General features: G+C 49.8%; 1 protein-coding gene across 3 annotated transcripts in view; it reads right to left on the bottom strand.

The window, feature by feature from the left end:
- LOC135912903 (diacylglycerol lipase-beta-like) overlaps positions 1-17,094 on the bottom strand; it is a 70,557-nt gene that overhangs the window by 3,202 nt on the left and 50,261 nt on the right. For all 3 annotated transcript variants that reach the window (XM_070523786.1, XM_070523784.1, XM_070523785.1), the window contains exons 5-13: positions 13,747-13,943; positions 12,427-12,517; positions 10,595-10,745; positions 9,188-9,419; positions 6,278-6,528; positions 5,409-5,652; positions 4,501-4,633; positions 3,131-3,271; positions 2,506-2,624 (exon numbers count right to left, since the gene is read on the bottom strand). In XM_070523786.1, coding sequence (XP_070379887.1) covers positions 2,506-2,624; positions 3,131-3,271; positions 4,501-4,633; positions 5,409-5,652; positions 6,278-6,528; positions 9,188-9,419; positions 10,595-10,745; positions 12,427-12,517; positions 13,747-13,943 — 1,559 coding nt within the window. The remainder of the gene's footprint in view (positions 1-2,505; positions 2,625-3,130; positions 3,272-4,500; positions 4,634-5,408; positions 5,653-6,277; positions 6,529-9,187; positions 9,420-10,594; positions 10,746-12,426; positions 12,518-13,746; positions 13,944-17,094) is intronic.

Raw genomic sequence — 17,094 nt, 5'->3', positions numbered from 1 at the left:
GTTCAGCAAGCTGACACTCTCTCCCAGCGACATCTGACAGCCGAACCTTTTCGGATTCGCATCTATGTTCTTCAAAGACACACATACAACATCTTTGCCTCAATTATCCTTACCGCTGCCTCCGATATCTAAACATGAGTACCTCCCATTCAGGCACGTACCCAAGGGGGGGCCCGGGCCCTCCACCCCCCCAAATTATGACGCATACCCCCCCCCCCCCACTTCCCGCCCACGCCACCACTTCTCACAGACATCCCTAAAGCACCGCCAAAACAATGTTGAGATTTGACAGCTATTCGGTGGTGAACATTTTGCGGCCTTTTTCACTCCTTTTGGATGGCGGTAGTTATCGGCGTCTCTTGGGATGTGAAGGCCAGTTTTCTCATCAATTCGGTGCCCACGCGATTAACTCGATATGCATTCAGTTGTCACCGTCTATTCAATGGTGACGCGCATCGTTGTTGCTTCGTTAGTTCAACCTTCTTCGTTTAGACTGATCCAGGGACAACCGCCGAGGTTGCTTAGTGGCTATGGTGTTAGGCTGCTGAGCACGAGGTCACGGGATCTAATCCCGGCCACGGCGGCTGCATTTCGATGGGGGCGAAATGCGAAAACACCCGTGTACTTATATTTAGGTGTGCGTTAATGAACCCCAGGTGGTCTAAATTTCCGGATTCCCCCAGTACGGAGTGCCTCATAATCGGAAAGTGGTTTTGGCACGTAAAACCCCATAATTTAATTAATTTTTGATCCAGGGACCAGGAAAGGGATTCACTTCGCGGTCAGCTGGTCTGTACGCAGGCGGAACGAGTTGCGGCCAGAGAACATGCCAACTGCGTTTAACTTTTTATTTGTTTCATTATTTCTTCGAGTGACGGCTCGCCGCGACGCTGACAGGTCCTTGGAACTATATAACCGTGATATGGGTTAGATAGGGTGGAAAATAAAATAATGCGAGACAGCGTCCATCATCAAACCCTGCAATAACCCTTCATCTCATAGGCTATATGACTGTCACCCGTTAAGCCGTCTGGTTTTTCCCTAATTGTACAGCTCTTTTCGTGCAAAATTGCCAACTGGAAACAAGAGTCGCAAGGATTTGAGAAATTAAGCAATCTATTAAGGGAGAGAGCCAAGACAACAGCCAAACAGGAAGGAAAAGCGAAAATTAACAAATATAACCGTTGTTTAAGAAAATATTTATGGATCAAGATCTTTTTATTCAAAAAGAAAGTAGAGAAAACGCCGCCGGAAGTGGAGGACAATTCCGTGTGTTCTCAATGACGCTTCTACAGTTATAATTGGAGCCGCCTAACGCAGCCACTTCTTTGCTGTGCTTATGTAGATGTTTTTCTAACCTGCCGCGGTGGACGCAGTACGTCTAGATTTGCAGCTTCCTGCGCCATACGCGGTTGTACGCGACTGGCGGCCACGCATCGTTACCTAACTTCCCAAATAACAATACGAGTCGGCTGTGGCACTTGTTAGAGCAGTAAACAAGGGACCCAAAGGACTGTGATTGCCCCGCCAATATATATTTCTGTATAATTCTTCCAGAGCTAACTCAAAAAACGCTGCTATGTTCAGATACAACTTAAGTCTGCAATGAAGCCCCACCCACGCCCTCATAACCACAGGCCACTGTTACTCCGCGAGGCTGCAAATAATTCGTACTTCAAACTTCTTCTGTTACCCAAATAATACGTTAACTACAAAAATAAAATTATAAGCGTGTAATTTTATACCTTCTTCCTCGCCTATTATAATGGTATGTAGAATGCTTAATTCTTTATTGAAGTGAAATAACATGCTTTCTTCACTACAACTATTTGTTGTGAAGTTTCACTTCAGTTGGCATTGAAGTTTCATGAGTAAAACGGGTGAAGCAGTGAAATGAACTGCGCCGCAGACTTTTGAAGACTCCATACATAGTGTCCATGTCTGTTGCACACCTCATTGCTTCCGCCGATGAAAAGACTCTTCAAGAACAGCAGACGCTCAGAAGGTATCAAGCACGACGCCATTTTGAAAAGGCCTGCATGACGATTTTGTTTTCTTCTGTGATTGGCTGGCGGAGTAACCTATCTCTGCGCGGTCCATGTGCCTTTGTTGCTAACTGCTGTTTTTTTTAAGTTCTCTTCTACTAAAGTAATCTTTATTTTGCACTTTCGCTTCTTGGCTTGTTCTTGGCAGTGTTTTTTCTGCGCTGCTTTCCTGCGCGAGTCCATTTCACGTCGTTCTTAGTTTGCCGAGTAAAGGAGAGTTGTATCGTACAGACGTACCTGTAAAATACACCTTATTTCATTTCCCCTTTGTGCGTTTACGCGTTTTTATGGCGAATGCTGGGCGTTATTCACATTTGTTCTAGTAAATGTACCCCCGCCCCTCATTTGCATAGAAAAGTTACCTTAGGTTGGGCGCCCCCCGAAAAAAAATCCTGCGTACGTGCCTGCTCCCATTCATTCATCCATGCATCATACGTAGCTAACAAGCCATTTCACGTACTCTGCACGTTTCCTTTCCCTGACGAAGTGCAGGATCTTCCCGGGCATGTGCATCTCCGGCCACTCAATCGGGGGAACGCCCTTGTCCAAGATGACATCGAGCGACGCCGGTTCCACTCCCTGTACAAGAGGGGGTGAACAGATCCGCAAGTCAACAGGTGGTATCAAACACGCTTGACACCACGTAGGCACTTGGTTAAGCTCATCTATACCTATGCGCAAGCGCCAGGCAAGTGAGGGTGGTCGATTGACTCCGAGATTTCGGTGCATACAACTTTGAGTCTTATCGTCTTTCTAATTGCTTCGCGCGATTAGACACGTGACACACAAGAGGCGCAAAAAGATGACTTGAACCGGTTGGCCTGATGACACAATCTAGGAGGCACATACGGCACAAAATGCGCCGATAATATCGCACGAGCCAGCGAGAACACTTCATGGCAGAGTTTGCGTTATTACAGATCTCGGAGGCGCTTATGACACCCAAAGAGGTTTCACGCAATAGGCTCCAGGAACCACTGCAAGTACGGAATATCACTTGAAGTAAATACCGCCGAGTGAGCTGGCACAAGGTACCACGGCCCATTGCACGGTGCGAAATGCGGCGAAGCAGGGCGCGTACGTACAGACTTTTCGCGTGGCCTCAGACATTCGGCGAGCTGTCCCGTGGGAGCATTGATCTTCTCGAAGGCCTCCTTGTTCTTCAGCGGAGGCGTGAGCCGGCGACCACAGAAAAGCGCCTCGAGACCATGCCTATTGAGGACGTTCTGAGAAAGAAAGAAAAAGAGCAATACTTTAGATACATAAGAACTGCAAACAGGCTTACATCAATAAAAGTGTCATCTGAGAATTAATAACCAAAGGGTATCTAGGATTTCGAATACTCACATATATCGCACTAGTAGAATATGCAGAAGTTCACATGAACTTCTGCAAATACGTGTTCCTTTTAGAAAATAAAAACAAAGAATTTAGTGCTTACAAGATCGCCTAATGTGGTTGGAATCGTCCAGTATGACAAGTCCCACTGTTACTAGCCTGGTTTGCCAAGAAAAAAAAAAGGAACCTTGAATTTACCATCATATGTGCCCTTGTTGCTGTCCACATCGCGTGCCCCAGCGACTAGTAAAGAACAATCTCGGAAGCCATGTTTCGCCGCACTGCAGACGCCGCAACGCCAAGGTCGTCATGTTTTGGACATCATTCAAAGCGAGGGGTCGAACCGCACGCGAAAGCAACTTTTCATTTCTTTTACAGACCGGGCAACTTACAGTGCCATGCATCTAACTAAACAATTTAGAACATAGAATGCGACCTTGCTGCGAAACTTTAGCAAACACGAAGCAGCTGTTAGCTCAAATTCCCTATTTTTATGTTGGTAAAAATTGTGCAGAAATCATCCACGATGATGTCAATGTAAGAGAATAGAATAGAATAGAATAGAACGAACGAACGAACGAACGAACGAACGAACGAACGAACGAACGAACGAACGAACGAACGAACGAACGAACGAACGAACGAGCGAGCGAGCGAACGAACGAACGAACGAACGAACGAACGAACGAACGAACGAACGAACAAGCGAACGAACGAACGAACGAACGAACGAACGAACGAACGAACGAACGAACGAACGAACGAACGAACGAACGTTCTCCGCGTCGCGTCCAACCACCGACCAACCACGAAAACGGGCGAAAGAAGCAAAGAAAGCTATTCGCTTTGGAAGACGCAGGTCATTGCGCTTGCTTGTGATGGTCCAGGGCCGGTAACAATTTCGAGAAGGCTCTCCAACGACGGCCGAATCGCGGGCTTCAGGATCCGCGTGCGTTCTCAACGAGGGCCGTATTGTAATTAGGGGATAGATTGAAAATTTCCGGGTGAAGTTTCTAGAGTGAGACGTCTAGCATCGATGGGCTGGTTGAACACAGATATTAAGTGCTTTCTCTCTGTCTCTCTCTTCCATATTGGTGCAGATTCAGCGGTACCGTACCTTGTTCATGTCGCATTGCAGCAGGCAGCTGACCACATCCCGCTTGAACTTGTTCACCTGGCGGAACCCCAGCCGGCACACTATGTCGTCACCCACAACGATGGTCATCACGAAGTCACGTGTCTCACGAGCCCTGCGAGAGATCGAGTGACGATGTTCTTGCTTACATTTTTCCCCTTTTGTACTTTTTACATTTGTCCTAATGCTGTCACGCACCAAGGACGTATTTTTTCTTTCTTTTCTTTAATAAGCGTTCCTTTGTAAGCAGCACATGATGCAGGCAGACATGTTAGTCACACAGACAGACAGACAGGTGGACAAACAGAGGGACAGACAGACAGACAGACAGACAGACAGACAGACAGACAGACAGACAGACAGACAGACAGACAGACAGACAGACAGACAGACAGACAGGTGGACAAACAGACGGACAGACGGACGGACGGACGGACGGACAGACAGACAGACAGACAGACAGACAGACAGACAGACAGACAGACAGACAGACAGACAGACAGACAGACAGACAGACAGACAGACAGGCAGGCAGGCAGACGGACAGACGGACAAACAGACAGACAGACAGACAGACAGACAGACAGACAGACAGACAGACAGACAGACAGACAGACAGACAGACAGACAGACAGACAGACAGACAGACAGACAGACAGACAGACAGACAGGTGGACAAACAGACGGACAGGCGGGCGGACAGACAGACAGACAGACAGACAGACAGACAGACAGACAGACAGACAGGCGGGCGGACAGACAGACAGACAGACAGACGGACAGGCGGGCGGACAGACAGACAGACAGACAGACAGACAGACAGACAGACAGGTGGACAAACAGACGGACAGGCGGGCGGACAGACAGACAGACAGAGAAAAACATTTCACCTCTCCACGTCCAGGATTCCTCCTGGTGGCGAGAAAGCGTAGCAGCGTAGATTGGGGAACCGCGGCCTGAGCAGGATGCCAAGCACCGAGGCAACCGCCGCGCCCAGGCTGTGTCCCGTCAGCACCAGGGTGTAGTTTGGGTGCCGGGCCGTGGCCTGCGCCAGGGGTTCGTCCAGCTGGCCCAGGATCTGCAGCGCGCTCTGCAGCACTCCCTGGTGGCACAGACCCACGCCGTCTGGCATCTCTACGTCAGAAGAAACGCCAAACGCGCAACTTACGCCACGCCGACGAGCGAGGTCTATGCGAGAGGTTTGCTAGATGTCTTGTCCCACGGCCCTTGAGTGCGCTCAAGCTGCCACCTAAACCATCCGGAAGTGGCGCGTACCATTGCAACAATAACACAAGAAGGGAACGTGTGCACACACATGCAGCGATGTGTGTGCCCTTTAAGGCGCCATTGTTCCGTACGATATAAAATGTTTATGGTACAGCGCAATAGACAAAAGGGCGAGTAAGAAGATCCAGGGCGGCGCTTGCCAAAAACGAGAGCCTCTGGTACAAGAAATATATTGAAGCAAGTGGTAAGCTGGGACTACTGTTGTTCATGGCTGCGCGACAAGGCAACAACATATAGGTAACGCAACGCCACGAAGAGACAACTAAAGCTTCCCTTAAAACAAACAGAGACACAGAGAGAAGTACAAGTTTGAAGCGCGTGTCTCTACATGCAATTTTGTCCGTGTCTCTACAACTGTGTCGCACACGTCAACGTACGCTCACATAAATCTGAGGTGATCGATTAGGCACCGAGGTGCAAAGCGAAGCATCCGCAGACGCGGCCCCAGCGGCCATTGCAAGGGTTCGCTCACCGGCCGCGGCAGTCATGGAGTCGGTGAGCGCGTCGGCTACCGACAGGGTTCCCCGGGCCACCACCAGGATGGCGTTGGTGCGGTGGTCCAGGGCCACGTAGAAGGGTACTCGGTACAGGCCGTTCGAAAACGACGAGAAGAGCAGGTCCTCGGGCCGCACTCGGGTCAGGTGCTTGACCGTGGCCGCGTGGCACTCGCAGCAGTTGTCACCGGACACGTTGCCGCTGCCCCCGCGCAGGCACGCGCAACACCTGCGGTGGTCAGCGGCGCGTTGATCACGTGTACGGGATAAACGTACAGTCTTTGGCAAAAGTTTAAGAGCCACTATACAAAGGCCATGGGAATGATGAGGCACTGTCTTTGGGGGTGGGGAAGAGGGGAGGGCGGTGACGCAAACCGACGTGGGGCAACAAAAAAAAAAATGGCTGTGGCTTAGCTAAGGTTAAGCCCAGGATGCGAAGCATACTAGCCTTTATTTTAACGCGACAGCGTTAAGGAGCTCGTGTCGCAGAAAAGCCGGTGTTACCGGCTTTTCTGTGACACCGGAGACGTTACTTCTGCGGACACCGGAGACGTTACGTTCTGCGTTACCGGAGACGTTACCACTGAGCCACGAGTTCGATGCTTCAAAGCGGTACAAAAGCGCCTCTAGTGAACGCGGTGTTGCCTTAGAAACGAGCTGTTTCTAAGGCTCAGGCGTGCGTCGCTTGCTCAGGCGCACATTTCGTTGTCGCGCCGAACGCTGCGTTGCTCGACGCTCACCGCGTCCGATGCGGGGCGCGTAGTCGCTGCGCCGTAGCCCATTGTCTTACACCCCTTGGCGGGTCGACGGGAACGCTGTCGCGTTCCACTCTTGAAGGCGAAGCTTAAGCGTCCGCTTTGCAGCTGTTATGACGTCATATGGTAGCTACGCGGCCGCGCACGGCGCAGCAAGGAAGAGCGTGGTTGTGCTGCTAGTATGCTTCGCATAAAACCAACAACAAGAAAGACATTTTAGCCCGAAGAAGCATCGAAAGCGACAGCAAGTTTCAATGTTGCGTTCGAGATTCTCGCGCGCACTGTTCTAACGATACGCGGAGGTACACTGACATTGTGCGAAGCGGTGCGCGAAACTGCTGCGCTGTGGGAACAGTGGCCTGACGTATACCAGACGTGTGACAATGCTGGTGCGATTGAGGAACGCCGGCAGACGGCGCCACTATGGGTGTCGCTCCTCGATGGTGCAGGATGAGGTCTCTAGACGAAAACGAGTTTTGTCCGGGGACCTTAGTGCAGGAGATGAGACAGAGGAAAAACCGTCGGTGATTGTCGCGAGAGTCGCATTAGTGCATGACTGCGATTGTCTTCTGTGTTCTGTGTGCTGTATAGTTGAAGGTAAGGAAGGACGCCGCGCATTCTAAACAGTGAAACAAGTCCTGAAATGTGGCGACACGTTCGTGTAGTCGCGTTAGTGACTGCGTTTTTGTTGTGTGTGGTGTATAGTTGAACGTAAGGATGGACGCCGCGCATTCTAAACAGTGAAACAGGTCCGGAAACGTGGCGACACGTTCAGAGAGTTGCGTTAGCGTTTGTTGCGTTAGCGAGCCGCGCATGCACCGTCAATACCAGGACAGCACGGCGGCGGCGCGAACGTGCCAAGAATGTCCGTATAGTTGCTATCACAATAAAGCTTCGACAGAAACCATGGCGTCAAAGTGATGGTTTTTTACGGTACAGGCCTACTCAGGTATGCTGCTGCGGACACTTACCCCCATATTCAGAAATGCACCTTGACTTGAGGCCCACGCTTGACTCGGTCAAAATAACGCCCGACGTCAACGCGGCGAAGTAAACGCAATGAGCGTCTTGGGCACATTCGCGGCAGGCGTCATCTAGATCAAGTCACACATTGGCTTCGAGTTAAGATGACTTTCTTAATACGAGGAGTAATTTCGGTCACCGCTAGGAGGCGCGTGAGTATTGTGACGTTGCACTGCCTTGTCGAACATGACAGCCCATTGCAACTCCCGCGAACACACATTGTGCACCAGGGTCGCCCCACCAAGACATCAGATTTGATAACACAGTCTCCGGAATCGGCTTAGTTATACTCGGCCAGGCACTGCCATCCACGCAACATGCAAAGCAACGGGAAAAGCCAAATAAATCTGCGTTTTTTTTTAAAGGACAATAGAAACATGGTGGACTGGCGCTGACTTTCAATCGGTACGGTGTCATCGCCCGCGGTTTTGCATTGCGCAGAGTACTTCGGTGCGGCAGCCCAACGGGTACAGCAACTTCGGACGGTACACGCGGCAGTTGCCAAGGGGCCCCGTAGGTACTTTCACGCTCCCACGGCTGGCGGCGAACAGTGTTACAACCGACTTTACAGGTCTATTGCGCGGCTATAAAGCTGTCGTGGTGGTCGCAAACGCCTGATGCGATCAGGCACCGTTGCGGAAACTTCGACCACCGCGATTATATTACTTTGTGCAGTTGAAACGCGCCGGTATACTCTCAAATTGTTGAATAGCAGAAGGGTTGAAATCTGGGCCAGTTGGTACATGCTTGAACGAAAAAACCAGTCAAAAACACAAAGGACAAGAGGAGAGGTTCACACCACAACGACTGGACTATCAACTGAGGTTTATTAGAATCGGTGTAGTCCCAGCAAGGCCAGCAGAGCATGCGCAACTGCATCATCGCTAATCACATAGCATGAAAAGACTAGAAACGTTTCTATCGGGTCCGACTTAGAAATTCCAATTCTTTTTCATGTAAGCGCACCGAGGTTGTACTAACGCAGTCATCACCTAATAAATTGACGTAGTACGCTTCCAAGATTTCTCGCTCTTCTTTGCCCTTGCCCCTACTAAGAATCGTCACATTGCTAAACAACGAATAGGTCTGGCACAGCACGTGGTCGTGTACCTGATTCCAGCCCACAGGTCGCAGAAGCCCGTACAGAGGTGCGAGGCCATGTACGCGGGCCAGCCGTAGATGCCCCAGGCGAACTTGAGGTAGTACAACGCCTGCTCGGGATTCATCCACGCGTGCGGCCCCGTAGAGGTCGCGCCGGCCACCGGACATGGCGCTGCTGGTGCCGACACCGCTGCTGCACCAGGTGGCACGCCATTGCTGCAGGGAGCCTTGTCCACCGGCGCTGCACACAGGGAGCGGAGTGGCAACCAGTGTTCTTTATACATACCAGTTCGAAAACTCAGCTTCAATCCTTTCGTTCTCTGTGTGCGTGCACGTGTGGTCGTTAACTGACCGACGCGGGCCACAAGGCTCATGACCTATACAGTGTGCCTCCGAGATGGGGAGGTGCGCGCGGGCTCCGATTCTCGGAGGCCCTGCTTTACATACATCGCTAGCAAAAAAAAGTGCTCGAAGCGGTTCTCATTGACCCGTCTTCTAATCTGATCCGTCCTCGGCACAAGAGCTCACCCGTCTAACGACTCACTCGACTGAACAAAGTGCAGTCTGCCAATGTCCACCTAACCCCCCCCCCCCTAATACAGAGGTCTTGTACCTCAACACTTTAACAAATGAATTTCAGTCAATATTATAGAGCGAGATATTTAGTTGAACGAAAAAACCAGTCAAAAACACAAAGGACAAGAGGAGAAGTTCACACCACAACGACTGGTCTATCAACTCAGGTTTATTAGAATCGGTGTAGTCCCAGCAAGGCCAGCAGAGCATGCGCAACTGCATCATCACTAATCACATAGCATGAAAAGACAAGAAAAATTTCTATCGGGACCGACTTAGAAATTCAAATTTTTTTTTCATGTAAGCGCACCGAGGTTGTACTAACGCAGTCATCACCTAATAAACTGATGTAGTACGCTTCCAAGATTTCTCGCTCTTCTTTGCCCTTGCCCCTACCAAGAATCGTCACATTGCTAAACAATGGATGACAACCACACTCATTGCAATGGCGAGGCAACTTTGCCCCGTTATCTGACCCCAGGGAGGAGTGGTGCTCACGCAGGCTGTCAGTAATACATCGACCGGTTTGGCCTATGTAAAATCTTTCGCACGTGAGAGGGAACTTATAAACAACCCCTGCAGCACATGCCGTGAAACGGTTTTCATGCTGCGTTGTACAAACATGGTTCCTTGCCCTGCCTCGAGAAGTGCGCGAACACAGACCCGAAAGCTTACAAGGGGCAGAAAACACAGTTGTGTCCTTTGTGTTTTTGACTGGTTTTTTCGTTCAAGTATGTACCAACTGGCCCAGATTTCAACCCTTCTGCAGAGATATTTAGATTCATGTTTCAGGCAGCGGTGCCAGGGCGCACGCTCAAGTGCGCGCATGCGCGAACTCACCGGAGGAAGAATAGTCGGTGGTGTAGTAGGGCACCATCATGCCCTCTCGCGACTCCTCGGACGTGGAGCCCATGCGCGCCAGCTGGCGGCGTTGCTTCTTCCGCAGAAGCACCAGCGCCGAGAACATGTCCGATGGCGTGACGTCCACGTCCTGCGGGCCAGTATAATGCAGGGTTCGGGTTGCTTCGCTACACTGTAAACCTATTTACGTCTTTAAGGGTTCTTAATGGTGCAGAGCGGTCTACCACTCACACCCTTAAGGGCGTAAAGATGTGAGTTATAACTGCACTGTTAACCGATTTACACCCTTACGAATGCTTTCTGTCCACAGCTCACATCTTTACCCCACCCCCCTTAAGGGTGTGAGTTATGGACAGGAAGCATTCGTAAGGGTGTAAATCGGTGAACAGTGTTGTTAAGCTACAGTGTGTGCAGCACATGTTCGGACCCTTTAGAGTGCGACGCTTCGATGTTAAACCGTTGAGCGAAAAAGTGTTACGAGGCCCTTGGTCGGGACATAATGTCAACGAACAGTGAGCCATCGAGGCTCTCTCTCGTGAATGTTAACACCGGCCTATAGTTCAACGCTGTCAACGGGCCCTTTGGAACTACTGCTGCCTTACTGCCTTACTGTGATCATCATATTCGCCGAATCTCTCTGTTTCTCCTCTTCAGAGTGGCAGGGTAGTAAGACGGAGGATATCACCTAAGGCCGACCTCTCTGTGTTTCTTGAATAAGTTCTCTCTCTCTCGACTTCAGCGCCATCATCCGTGGTGCACGGGGAGGTGGGAGGATCCGTACGCCAAAGCAAAGCGTTTATCAAAATGGGGAAAAGCCATATGAGCCTCGGACATGTCTATAATTGCGAAGTATTATACAGAAAGCTCTCCGCAAGGTCATGCAAAGTGATTTTCAGTATTTGGGTTTGCCTTAACAAATCACATTTCTGCTTATAAATCCGGCAAAATAATGCAACAATCTCAAACTACACCTAATAATGTCTATAATATATAAAAATCGACAGAATTTATGCCGTGTTTAAGTAAGGAAATTGAAAACAAATTCGATTACCTGGTTTTGTGAGGAGCGTGAAGTGTTAGGCAAACTGAGAAGTTTGAAAATAGCCTATCTGTATTATCTATGTATTAAAGGTTCATATAAGCTGAGTCACCTGACCATGCCATAGTTGAGGGCGGGTGGGGTGGGGTACTTCTGAGTAAAGCCCCTTAATAAAGTAGCGGCACGCTTTGAAGAATGCCGCCGCCTCCTCGCGCACTCTGGCCGACGCCGCGTCGCTATTGGCCTAATAGCATCACGTGGTCCCTCGCGCCGTGCACCGGCGCCATTTTTCTCGAGAAGCATCTACGGAGAGGCGAGGAGCGCATGTTGGCGCTGTTGCTGCGCTCGAGCAGTGTAGGCGGCGCCACGGTCGAGAAGAGAGCGCGAAAGAGAGGAGAAACGAGGAGGAGTGAAGGCGGAGGAGGAGAGTACTCGCTACTTTACGAAGTTTAAGGGGCTATATCCATAACTGCTCCCGCCTCTCGGAGCAGGAGCAGCTCTACCAGCTCGACGTGCCTCGACCAACCAAGGAGCGTTGCTTCTACTACACGTGCGGATAGGCAGCGCTACCCCAATCTAACGGAAGAAAAGCCAGAACGTTTAGCTCGCAAACGCGCAAATACGGAGCCACTGTATATAACGCTTCGCGTCACGCCAATTCCCGTCAAATGATTTGTCAGCAGTAATGTCGTTGTTCTTTTTCGTTATCCCCCGCTCTATATAAGAACCTATTACGATGTGACAGTGTACGCATACGTTCCGTGGTGCTCACCTCATAGAAGAGCGTCGTGTATTCGGCCATGTGCTCGTACGCCTCCGTGCTGTCTTCCGTGTCGCTCGCGCAGCAGAAGAATCGGCGCAGCCTGCGAGGAAAAGCGAGAGGGAGAGGTTTTTTTTTCGTTACTTCTTGCACGTTCCCGCAGTTTGTTCTCTAGCCTATAGTGTAGTAGCCCATCGGCCCATCGAAAAGTCTTGCATGCCGGCACGAATGGACGGGACAAAGAAAGGGCACACTTATGGGACGTAAAGGTACTATACAGGTACGCTTATACCTGAACCCGACAAAGCCGGTCGAGTCGGGTCTTTTTTTCCGCCCGAAAATCTGTCATCGGGTTCGTGTAAACGTTATAGCGGGTCGGGCAGAGCGAGAGCGTCGAGGCGGGTTTGGTCAACCCGCCTGCGACGGGTGGGTCGACTCGGTAAAACCGCTCGACAACCATATCGAAAAAGATAACGCATGATACCCCATAAATCCTATATCCAATAATTCCTTATAACACGTGAGAACATATGGGTTTTATATATGTGTTTCATAGGGTATTACTTGACGTAGTATAGTTCTGCGGAAACCCGCAAGGTGGAGAGAAGTAATGAATAAAGGGAAAATCAGACATCCACCCGTTAGTAACAATTGCTACAAAGGAAACCCATACGGGTTCCTCGAAAGGAAAGCCTAAAAGTTGAAGAAAAATTCGTCCTGGTTGAAAAATTCGTCCCGGACCAGGACGAATTTTTCTTCAACTTTGAGGCTTTCCTTTCGAGGAACCCGTATGGGTTTCCTTTGTAGCAATTGTTACTAACGGGTGGATGTCTCATTTTCCATTATTTTTTAGGGTATTATTGCGTTTAGTGCTTTTTAGATGCTCTAAAGAAAGTTTACACCCTTTGAGTTGTATATTTGCCACACTACTATAACCGTCATCTGTCGTGCTTGCGTTTCCTTTCTTGAAAACGCTGCGCTCGCTACTTTCCTGTCGAGAACGCTCTGCCAAGCTGATAACTCGCATGCCGTTCGTGACTTGGAAGTACCGAGCTCGCAGCATTAAAGAGAAAAAAAAATACGGGCAAGACAGATACGATTATACTTGTGTGGCAAGGTACACGACCCAAAGGGTGTAATTTTGCTTAAGAGTGTAGGGTGAAATGCTGGTAAGTGGCTGCAGTCGGTTAGAGCTCGACTTACGACCAGACCCTAACTCGCACCTAGTTCACGTAAACGAAGTTTATATGTCACGTGCCGGCCAGGAAGCCATTACTTCTTTTTTGTGTAACTGTACATCATACACCACGTCCTTGTCGAGTGGGTGCGCACCTGGCAGACCACAGGCGCGTTCGTCGGCGGTGCCCTTTGTCCGAGGGCTCCAGGAAGAACCTTTGGACGTCGCGGCTGACCTGCACGTCCCCGAGGTCCCGGAACGGGTTGTGCTTCAGCGATCCGGCCGGGTCGTACAGAGCGTAAACACACAGCAGCAGCACGAGCAGGTAACACCAGGCCACGATCGCCAGCGTCTGCGGGACGTGTGAGGGAGGTTGGCGTGAGCAAAACAATCAGAAGAAAGGGAAGGAGGACTTCATACAGTCACAGTTGAGTGAAATAAGGGGTCTAGGCTACGGGGTCAGTCTAGAGAAACAAAGAGAGAGAGAGAGAGAAAATGATAAATGAAAGGTAGGGAGGTTAACCATGACTGAGCCCGGTTGGCTACCCTACACTGGGGAAAGGGAAAGGGGGACGGAAAGATTAAAAGAAGAGAAAGTCCAATAGAGATAAAGAGAGCTGTAAGGCGGGGCTATAGATAACGCGGACACGACGAGTGAATCGAAAGTATACGCGTGCTTTCGATTTACTGTCGCACTTTATTTTCGCCTCTCTCTCTGCGTTTTCTTTCTTTCTTTTTTTTTTTGTTGCTTGCCCTATTCTACGGTGCAAGAGAACCAAATGCATTTTGCACCGTTTCTACTCCACATACTGCATTTCAGGGTAAACAAGGGGAAGGCGGGAGATGGAAATTCACGACGACGAGCAAAACGAGAACACGGTGAAAGCAGGAGCAAACGTTTCGACAGGTGGACTTGTCTTCTTCAAGGCCTTGAAGAAGGCAGGTCCACTTTTCGAAACGTTTGCTCCTGCTTTCGCCTTGTTCTCGTTTTGCTCGCATACTGTATTTGCAAGATCAGATAAAATATACTCAGTCAGCGCTGTCGTTTCCTCGTCGTCGTCGTCGTTATTGTTATGATTAACCCATTTCATGTCCAAAGCAGGACGTGAAGCCCTCACCCAACTAATTTCTAATTACCCCTGTCGATTGGGTCACTCGGCTGCGTCCCGTGCCCGAAAATTTTCCTAATCACATCACCTCACCCTTGTGCGCACTGAGCTGCGTATCCCTTACCTTGTCGTCCGTTCCGTTACACTGACAGACAACCGGTTATCTGCCCTACGCATTTCATAGCCTGTCCAAGTCCACTTTTTCCTCTGCATCTCAGCTGTAGGTTATATCAGCCCTTGCCAACAGATACCTACAAACGCTCCAATAACAAAGGGAGTCACTGGCAGCCCCTTTTGCCGGAGTAAATGATTGTCCCACATCTAGCTCCCTTTTCGAATCTTATTACTTTCCTCGAGATCATACGTTCACACCGTTCGTTTCTAAGCAGAGTAATAACACTCCACTGGGGAGCGTACGAGAACACTGGAGGATGTAATCAGTTGTTCGGTGCACAGAGTTGACTCTCGCAAAAGGAACTGCCAGTGACTCTCTCTACCTTTCTCACTGCTTGTTAATTTATCAGCGCGTTAAGCGGCAGCGGCGAACACAACGGTGAAAGAGCAGTGGGCCTGCCTGGCGCAGGAGTAGGTGGCGATGACTGTTGGACGTTTACGCGGTTTACACGGAAGTGGCCATTCTACACCAGGTGGCTCATGGGTGCCTTCATCATAACAGACCAGTGATGCGTGGTGGAGCATATTCAGGCATGTGCGACGGTCCGCATTGGAGAGTCTCCGCATTTAGGGGGCTCTTGACGCATCCACCATTATTTAGGTTCAGGAAAACAGTCCGTCCTTCCGGACGGACCGTCTGCCTCACTGCCCCGGGCTGATCTATCCCTGGATCCATCTCAATCGATCAATCCAAGGATCCATCTATTTATTACTCAATTAGATCAGCCGTTTCTGGCGATCTGAATTTCTTTGAAAGGATGCTCTCTGTGCATTAATAGCCCAATATTTTTCCCTTGTTCGATCGCTGCATGCTTTACGGCGTGAATGGCCTCTATAGCATAGCGCCACTGAAGTTGCAGGCGAACTCAGCGCAGGTTCAGATTCAGTAAGGCAGCCAGGCATTGGGTCGGATAGTATATAGGCACCTACGCCAAACAGAAATGTCGATCGTCAGAGCCAATTAGTGCTATAGACAAATAGATTTGCAAGCGACAGCCTCGTTGATACAAGGCGAAGTGAATGTCGAGCGAGTGAAAAACCCCAGAGTCACAGGTGTGGGTCCGGATGCTCCGTAGACAATGGAGGCGAGACGAGAGGCAGCGGCGCGTGATGAAGTGATGACGAAACGCGGATCAAGGTCAGCCCGAGAAGTGGGAGAAGAAACGTAAATCGGGAAGTACGCCGTTGCGTCACAATCGCATATATCTACGCATCTTGGAGGGTCGCCTGTTGCAGGAGTTGGCTCCCGTATACGTGCCCTCTTATTGTATAGTCTTATCGTGGGTGACCTTTACGGAGGCTGTGCTTCCGGTACACTGTAAAATAATTTACACCCTGAAAAGTGAAAAAGGGTGTAAATGTGTCTATAACTCACGCCCTTATGGTGTTATCTATATAATGGATACCCTAAGGGTGTGAGTTAGACACATTTACACCCTTTTTAACTTTTAGGGTGTAAATTATTTTACAGTGCACTCGCCGTCTAGCACGCTAAATAGACAGCTACGCAGAAAGCGGTCATCTTATTAGGTCACGTTTCAATTCTGACGAACCCGGTAGAAAAAGAGCTTTGATAAGAAGACAGCATGGAAGTCGAAAATCATGCAGGCTGCTTTGCTCTTCAAACAAGACGGCGGCTGAGCAGAAGGCTTAGAAACTGGACGAGAAAGTCGCTGGCGTGCAAGAAGGCGTAATCTGGATTTCTTGTGAGCTTAATCTAAGCCACATTGTGCTATTCGTATACGCTCGCACGAAGACGGCTTACGAAGGCAAGAGTGGCAGTTTCTTCGTTTCGGGAATAAGCGTATAATTTACTCATACGAGACTTGGCTCAATGTTCCTCGTTAGTGTATACGTTCAAGTAAAGGCAACAGGCGTGCTATTGTATCGCTTTTATTTGTTAATATTCATCACGGTCGGAAGTCTAAATCGATCGAGAGGAAGTTTACGGAAGCTATTTAATCGGAACTGCGGCAGGCCAGAGGTCGAACTGTAACATGCCGTGACTCGTGGCTCGAATTTCATGCAAGCAAGCTGCATGGACATCAGCGGACCACTAAAAAAACTAATAATAAGCTCGTACAGTTGGCGTCAGAAGTTTGTGGAGCGTGAAATACGAGAAAGTACTGAATATTGGCGCCGCCTTTATCTTGGTGTAGGTCTCGGTTTTCCCGCGTGTACACGTGTGCGTGGGAACCGCGTGTAACTGTTTTACACGTT

The sequence above is a fragment of the Dermacentor albipictus genome, chromosome 8 (genome assembly GCF_038994185.2).
Source record: "Dermacentor albipictus isolate Rhodes 1998 colony chromosome 8, USDA_Dalb.pri_finalv2, whole genome shotgun sequence".
NCBI classification, from domain to species: domain Eukaryota; kingdom Metazoa; phylum Arthropoda; class Arachnida; order Ixodida; family Ixodidae; genus Dermacentor; species Dermacentor albipictus.
The sequence above is the reverse complement of the archived record's forward strand: the minus strand, read 5'-3'. Positions and strand labels throughout refer to the sequence as shown.